Source organism: Saccostrea cucullata, unplaced genomic scaffold (genome assembly GCF_032062105.1).
Source record: "Saccostrea cucullata isolate Sc308-1 unplaced genomic scaffold, CSIRO_AGI_Scuc_v1 ctg6105, whole genome shotgun sequence".
NCBI classification, from domain to species: Eukaryota; Metazoa; Mollusca; class Bivalvia; order Ostreida; family Ostreidae; genus Saccostrea; species Saccostrea cuccullata.
Window position 1 is genome coordinate 69,239 of NW_026937002.1, and position 8,918 is coordinate 78,156.

The 8,918-nt window shown below is 35.0% G+C and overlaps 1 protein-coding gene across 1 annotated transcript; it reads left to right on the forward strand.

Moving 5' to 3' along the window:
• Positions 1 to 695: 695 nt before the first annotated feature.
• Positions 696 to 1,775, forward strand: LOC134247041 (uncharacterized). The gene has a single exon (XM_062729384.1). It carries the CDS (start codon positions 696 to 698, stop codon positions 1,773 to 1,775), a length of 1,080 nt encoding a protein of 359 aa, XP_062585368.1.
• The last annotated feature ends 7,143 nt before the right edge of the window (positions 1,776 to 8,918 follow it).

The following is an 8,918-nucleotide window of genomic DNA, read 5'->3' on the forward strand; positions in this document are numbered from 1 at the left end:
AGCTTTCTGACAGGTAAAGCAAAACTTGCACCATCACATGGGCACACAATTCCTCGCTTAGAGTTGTGTGCAGCTGTACTTGCCACCGAGATCGCAGAAAATGTGCGAGATCAACTGAAGATTCCTCAGAACAACTTTCACTTCTTTACAGATAGTCAAGTTGTGCTTGGATATATTTCCAATGAAACAAGGAGGTTTTACATTTATGTTGCTAATCGTGTTGGCAGAATTCGTCTTTTTAGCCAACCATCGCAATGGCATCACGTTAGAACAGAATGTAATCCTGCAGATGTAGCGACTCGTAGCATTGATGCGTCACAACTTGAAGATTCAGCATGGCTTTGTGGTCCAGAGGAGACACCTGAAATAACTACCAAGTCAGAGTTTGAACTTGTTAATCCCGAACATGACATTGAAGTTCGACCAGAAGTCACTAGCTGCAAGCAAGAAGTGGACACAGAAGATTGCCCTAAAACATCAAACCGCTTTTCGGACCGCTTCTCAAGATTTTCATCTAGAACAGACTGGTTAGGACAGTTACTCGTGTTGAGTACTTGGGCTCGCGCGCGCGCGCGCGCTTGGGAAGGAGTGAGACTTCCTGTACTAGATTTGATCATCCTCAGTTGTTAAGGGACAGTGAACTGGCAATAATTGCGTGTGTTCAAAGAGACAGTTATATGGAAGAAATGAAGTAAATGAAAGAGTCAGGCAGAATTCCACACAATAGTACCATCCTATCTCTCTCTCCTGTGCTGGACAGTGAAGGTGTTCTTAGAGTTGGTGGGAGACTGAACAAAGTGAATGATGCAGAACTGAGTGGGCAACAGCGCAACCCAATAATTTTACCGAAAAACCATCATGTCAGTCACCTGCTTATTGGTTACTTTCATTCAGAAGTATTTCACCAGAGACGCCATTTCACAGAGGGTGCTGTGCGTGTGGCAGGATATTGGATTGTTGGTTTGAAGAGAAAAGTTTCCTCTTTCATCAGCAAGTGTGTGGTGTGTCGTAAGCTGCGGGGTAAATTCAGTCAACAAAAGATGGCAGATCTTCCAGCGGATCGCTGCAAACCAAGTCCACCCTTTTCATATGTAGGCGTTGATACATTTGGTCCGTGGATGGTGGCATTCCGTCGCACAAGAGGAGAAAGTGCTAATCAGAAACGATGGGGCCTATTATTCACCTGTCTAGTGACCAGAGCCATCCACATTGAGATCATAGAACAACTCACAAGTTCGTCTTTTATCAATGCGCTCAGACGTTTTGTTGCATTACGTGGACCCGTGACCCAATTCCGATCTGATCGTGGTACCAATTTTGTGGGAGCGTCAGAAGATTTGTCTATTAATGCAGAATTTATCGAGAAGGGACCAGTGCAAGACTTTCTCTCGAACTGTCGCACTACTTGGAAGTTTAATCCTCCTCATGCCCCACAAATGGGAGGGGTGTGGGAACGACTTATTAGGACAGTCAAGCGTATACTGAATTCCATGTTATTGCAACGACAAGGTAGAGACTTGACACATGAAGAACTCACAACACTCATGACAGAAATATGCGCCATTGTTAACAACAGACCACTGATGGATGTGACATGTGATCCGGACTCACCACACCTACTTACACCCTCGATGCTACTTACCATGAAGACTTACCCAGATGTCGAGCCATTTCCACCCCTTGGAACAAAGGATGCTCTTAAGTCATCTTGGAAAAATGTTCAAGTCTTGGCAGAAGAATTTTGGCGACGGTGGAAGTCGGAATATTTGCACTAATTGCAAAAACGTGAAAAGTGGACAGAACAGTCGAGGAATATCAAGCCTGGAGATGTGATCCTTCTCAAAGATGAGTCCCCTCGCAATGAATGGCCTATGGGAGTTGTGCGCCGAACATTCGAAAGTGAAGATGGACTTGTTAGAAAAGTAGAAATAGCTATTGTAAAGGATGGAAAACAAGTTTTGTGTTTAAGACCAATGACAGATCTTATTCTTTTGTTGGAAGTTGATGAGTGAACATTCTACTTTTTGTCCTCTTTGTGAGATACACATTGGTCACTGATGTACTATTTTACATATGTACCTGTACAATGTATCAACATTTTACGTAACAGTTATTTTATTTTCATGTGCATGAACATAATGAATGCCAAGGGTAATTTTGTTGTTATAGTGATTTTTGACAAAATCAGAGGGGGAGTGTAAAGTTCCCGATCCGGAAATTTTCCGGTACGGGTTTCATTACTATGCGTTTTGTTTATGTTTCCGCCCAAGTCAATGGAGCAGCATTTTAACATGTGCTTGATCTTTTCCTAGCCTCACAGGAGTAAGTAATTATATAAATGCATAAAATTTCATGAAAAATAATGTTTAGGACATATTTGAATTGTTTTATACCTATGATACTGTTAAATTCACATGTCTGGATTATTTGTAGCAAAATGTCAGTCTGTTTATCTATAGTCATGTACGAGAAATTATTGTCAATGTCAATTATGTTTTTTTGGTAAATCTAGATGATATGTATGTCAAATGTTTATGATTCTTTTTTAATTGTTTGTAGTTTTTTACCCTCTTCACGAGGCGGAGTGTCAGTTCCAATAAAAATAAAATCTGGAAACATTACAATGGAAATAATAGCATTTATGTCGAAATTATTTTCCATTTAATTTTTAACTTGTATCGTTTCCCTGATTATGATACCCTCTTTTCATGGAGAGAATTATCAGATGTCTCGGCGAATGAAATCTCACTTACGTATCATGCGTACTTAATCTATTTACAGTCATTGTTCCATTTGAATAATCCGCAGCTGCATCAAAATTGTGAATTTTATATGACTGTTTGATTCTGCAATTTTATTTATCCTGCTTACACTGAAGTTAATAACTTGCCTGATCATGGAACCTGCATGTTTACGCATAGTTTATGGCGGTGTTATCCTCGTTGGGTGATCGAATCATTGTTTACACATCGAAATATTGGCTTGTTACAAACACATGCATGTGTTAAATCAAGTATTAAACTTTCTTTAGTGCCCATGCACGTGTTAAATCATTTCAGCAGATCAAACTTTCTTCTATAGTATATTATGATAATTACTAAATTAAGGCATTTCTATGTGTGCCATTTATAATAGTTCCATCATTAGAACATTGTTTTTTTTTTACTTATGGGAAATGTATGTTGTGTCATTGCGATTTGAATGCATTTTTAATCTTCTGCATTATGCAGTATGCAAATCTGAGAAAATAAAATAAACAGAGAGCAATTGATTATCTGCACAAAATGTGTCAAGGGGGTTATCGGTCAATTAACCTGTCCGCTGATCTACACATGTTTGCTTTTTTTATGAATCTGTGTTGAGGTCAATTGGGTTACGGGATGTCAGCTGGAGTATCGTGGATTGTACTTTGGCCTCACCGGTGGTTCTGGGGAGTCTCTCCTATCCTCTCTGATCCTAGCTCCGGATGGAGTCCATCTGCAGTAAACTCCATTCACTATCCAGCTTACAGTGTATGAGGAATGTTCTTTTGATTGTGCATTTTATCATCTTTTCAAAGAAATGAAACCAGTACACCATTTTCTCTTCTATATTATTATTATATAGCCTTAATTAAATTATGCTCAGCTCAAGGCTATATAAAGAGTTGTGTACTGTTCCATACAATACCATACTTATCCAGTTAACAATTTACAGAATGCTGAACACAGTTTCTCTAATGATTCAAAGATATCAATGAAGTTGATAATCATTTTTTGCAGCAATTGAAAAAGGGAACATTTGGTAATTGCCATATATTTGAAGACATATTAAGTTTATTAACTAGCGGTCTTACATATAATTCTTAAGGGGGATTATTCCTGTAAGAAAGACTCAGCATTGTTTAATATATTTTTATGTTCAGCAAAATCCTTGTGGTTTTTGAAACATTCAATATATCAATTTTTTATGCTATAAGTAGAAATATTGGGAGATAAATGGTTCAGTATTTTAAAAAAAATCCAATATTTGAAATACAAATTATGCAATCATTCTGAATCAGTGAAATGTTTTCAATATTCCATTATAGCCTTGCAATCAATTATATTTTTAATATATTGTTTCACTTAAACAATGTGCAGTAGAAACTTGTTTTCTATATTTCATTTGAAATATTCTAACAGTACTATTTTCAATAGTATCATGGTATCAAAAAAAAAGAAAAGAAAAAAGGAAGAAAATATAATGTGCATTTTAATAAATAAATAAGTAGAGAAATTCAGAAAATGTTTAAAAACATTTTAGTATGAACATTAAGAATATGTTCAAGATACTTGTGAAACAATTCAATATATTGTTCAAATATTTGTGGAAACATTCAGTATAATATCGGATAGTTTGGTTTTGGTTTTAGTGAATGTTTAAAGTTTTGAGGGAAACATTCAGTATAATGATTAAAAGTTTTCCTGATAATTAAGTACTTTTATTTCAAAATTTTGGGAAAACATTCAGTTCAATGTTTCATTGTTTTTGTGCTAACATTCAGTATAAGATTTCAAACTTTTGAAGAAACATTCAGTGTCTCATTGTGAAAATATTCATTATAATTAGTATTTCAAAGTATTTGTCTTAAACATTCAGAATAATGTTTCAAAGTTTGTGTCGAAACATTCATTATGATAATTCAAGTTTTTGAGGAAACATTTAGCATAATGTTTCAAGTTTTTTGTGGAAGCATTCAGTATAATGTTTCAAAGTTTTTTGTCGAAACATTCAGTATAATGTTTCAAGTTTTAGGTCACCTGAGTAAACTCAGGTGACCTATTGCTATCTGTTTGCGTCCGTCGTCGTGCGTCGTCCGTCGTCCGTCGTGCGCCGTGCGTTAACAATTGAACATTTTCAGCTTCTTCTCTGCAACCACTCAACCAATTTCAACCAAATTTGGCACAAAGCATCTATGGGTGAAGGGGAACAAAAATTGTGAATTTCATGGTCCCTGCCCCCCTGGGGCCTGAGGGGTGGGGCAAAAACCTGTTAAATTAATGAAATCTTTAAAAATCTTCTTCTTTACTCCTGGACATCAAGCAGTCAAACTGTTTGCATGACTGTAATCAGTATTGAGTCCTCTACCAAAATTGTAAAATTCATGGCCCCAGGGTCAGGGGTTCTAGTACTAAGGCAGGGCTAAATTGATTACATGGTGAAAATGCATAAATTCTTTGAGAATCTTCTTCTCTGCTCCTGGGCATTCAATAAACTAACCAAGTACATAGTTATGTTGAATAAGGTGGCTTCTACCAAAATTGTGAAATTCATGGTCCCAGGGTCAGGGGTTCTAGTGCTAGGGTGGGGCTTTATTGATTATATAGTGAAAATACATTAATTCTTTAAAAATCTTCTTCTCTACTCCTGGGCATTAAATAAACTAACCAAGTCCATAGTTATGTTGAATAAGACTGCCTCTTCCCAATTTGTGAATTTCAGGGCCCCTGGGTCAGGGGTTCTTGTTTTAGGGTGGGGCTCCAATGATTATATAGTGAAATGCATGAATTCTTTGAACATCTTATCCTTTGCTCCTGGTTAATATGCCAATGATCTTATTACATATTCAAGGCCAGGATTTATTTTATTTTCAGGTTTACAAACCCACCGCATTTTCAGAAAGAAATTAAAAAAAACATTTTTTTTTCCTACTGATATCAAATTTGAGTCGGGATCGAGATTTCAAATTTATGAACTCCTACTTCCGGTTTTAAAACAAACTTGGCAGGTAACAAAGCTAGATCTGCAAAGATAGCTTGGTTTATTGTAAAATTCATCGATAAGAGTGCCATTCAAAACGTTTCACGCGTTCAAAGAACAAATAAAATGCTGACGACTTTGTTGCACAGTGACTAGTTAGAATAATCTAACTGTGTCTCCGTACAAGCCCTCACCACAGTTAGAATATGTCTAATACTTGCAATGTAGCAAATCGGAGTGGTTCCGCTCCGAAACGATTTTGAAGAAATCTGGAAATAACTTCCAAAATAATCAAAACAAACCTTTCTGAGATTGCTTATGCCTTTTATCCCAGAAAATAATCCATCTAAAGACGAAAATCCAATTAATTTTCTCAACGTTTTTCTCTCGCTTCAAATTTACCTGCCATGTTTACATTCGGAACTCTCTAGATTGTTCCTAGTAAATGCACTAGTACAAGTTATCGCCCGTGTTTCTTTTGCTACATTACGAATACACGGAACGAATTCTATCGTTAAACCGGGTCCATAGGACAATATCATTTTAATGATAGAACGTTCTATCTACACAGTGACATGCTGGTGAGATAATTTTGTATTCGTTTCAATCAAAAGTATCTGTCTGTGAATTATTTTCCTCCCCACAGGTTTAAAACTGCCCGTGGTAGCTATTCCAGCAACATTGTTTAGGTCTCTGTTATAGCTTAAAGTCTAAGCATCATTCTTAAGCATCAGATGTAATGAATAAAACTATGGGAGAAGTTAAGTCCATTTGAGGAAGAAATAAACAAAAACCTGAAGAAATTAAAAAAAATTCAACTATTAAAAAGAAAGTATATACAAATATATACAGGCATGTAGTACCGTTTGTGGCAGCCAGAAAAATTATTTTACACTTAATTTAAAAAATGTTCACCCTACTCCACAATATTCCCTGTCTGTTTTATGATAGGAATTATAATTTTAGGCATCAAGTATATTTTAAAACAATGTCTACACATTCACCTATTAAACACATATTTAAAAAATGAAGATATATTGAAAGAGTTTTAAAGAGTTGATTTGTTAAAATATATTTTGGTCAATGATGAAATAAGGAATTAAATGTTCTACTTTCCTATTTGTAAGCATTATGTGTCCAGTGGTAAGGAGCTTGTTAGGATAGCATAAAGAAGAATGTAGAAATGTTGATAATTGATTAATCCAAAAAAAATTTTTTTTTCCTTCTCCCTCGGGACTTTTTCATGAATTATGTTCTTAACTAAACCTAGAAATAAAAAAATGCTGGCCTTATGTTGAAGAAAGGGGCCTCTTTCAAAATAGATAATTTCAGGGCTGCTGGGTCAGGGGTACCGGGGGGGGGGGGGGACTTTGACTTAAAATAAATTAATGCTTTGAAATCTGCTCTTGCAATGGTGCCTCTTTCAAAATTTGTGAATTTCATGGCTTTGGGATTAAATCACAACCAAATAAAATTGCTTGAAAGTTGTTACATGATACTCAGGTGACCTATAAGGCCTGTGGGCCTCTTGTTTGTGGAAGCATTCAGTATAACGTTTCAAAGTTTATGTTGAAACATTCAGTTTAATGTGTCAAGTTGTTTTGGAAACATTCAGTATAATGTTAAAGTTTTTTTTTGAAACATTCAGTGCAATGTTTTAAAGTTTTTGTAGAAACATTCAGTATATTGTTTCAAAGTTTATGTCTAAGCATTCAGTATAATGTTTCAAGTTTTGATGGAAACATGCAGCATGGTGTTTCAAAGTTTTTGTGGAAACATTCAGTATAATGTTTCAAAGTTTTTATGGAAACATTCAGAATAATGTTTCAAGTTGTTTTGGAAACATTCAGTATAATGTTAAAGTTTTTTTTTGAAACATTCAGTGCAATGTTTTAAAGTTTTTGTAGAAACATTCAGTATATTGTTTCAAAGTTTATGTCTAAGCATTCAGTATAATGTTTCAAGTTTTGATAGAAACATGCAGCATGGTGTTTCAAAGTTTTTGTGGAAACATTCAATATAATGTTTCAAAGTTTTTGTGGAAACATTCAGAATAATGTTTCAAGTCTTTGTGGAAACATTCAGAATAATGTTTCAAGTCTTTGTGGAAACATTCAGTATAATGTTTCAAAGTTTTGTAGAAGCATGCATATAATGTTTCAAAGTTCTTGTGAAAACATTCAGTATAATGTTTCAAGTGTTTGTGGAAACATTCAGTATAATGTTTCAAAGTTTTTGGAAGCATTCAATATAATGTTTCAAGTTTTTTTGTGGAAACATTCAGTATTATGTTTCAAAGTTTTGTAGAAACATTCAGTATAATGTTTCAATTTTGTTTTGGAAACATTCAATATAATGTTTTAAAGTTTTTTTTGGAAATATTCAGTATCATGTTTTATAGTCATGTATTAGTGTTTGTGGTAACATTCAGTATAACGTTTCAAGTCTATGTCAAAATATTAGGTATAATGTTTATAGTTTGCTTTGGAAACATTCAGCATAATGTTTCAAATTTTGTATGGAAACATTCAGTATAATGTTTGAAAGGTTTTGTGGAAACATTCAGTAGAATGTTTCATAGTCATGTATAAGTGCAATAATGCTGTTCCATTTACCACTAGATTGAAATTTGTTTGTCTATCTTTGAATAGAATGCAAGACGATTTGTGGTTTCGCCGCATTAAAATTGGCTTGTAATTAATTATAAATATGTTTGTAGCTTATATAGACTAATCTTCTGGAATATACAATAACAAAACCAGGTTCCTATTTTACCATTTTATCATATGGCGTAGGGAGGTCCGTGAAACAGCCCTGCTTCGCTATAGAAATCTACATTCATCAGCTACTTTCTGCAATATACAATGTTTAAATTGCAAAAGACGACGTATCGATGTGGTCTAAATAAGTTTTTCATTCTTAAGTCAAAAGTACATTTCGACTGCACAGGTTTGATACGTGTTTCTGAACTGAAAATTTTTTGATGACGTTCATGATTTATTAAGGAATAATGTCTGCGGCATTTCTTGGACGTCGGCAATAATCGTAGAAGAATTAGAATTACGAAACGCTGATCACAAACTGACCACATGCTATCAGATCACATGAGTACCGAAAAGTCAACAAGTTATGTAATCACTTATGATCAAGGAACCGGTTCTGGGTATATAATGGCCGTGCGTGCCCTGACAACCTCA

What these genes read in the sequence shown, in the direction of transcription:
- LOC134247041 (XM_062729384.1), top strand. Translation starts at nt 696, where the DNA reads ATGAAAGAGTCAGGCAGAATTCCACACAATAGTACCATCCTATCTCTC.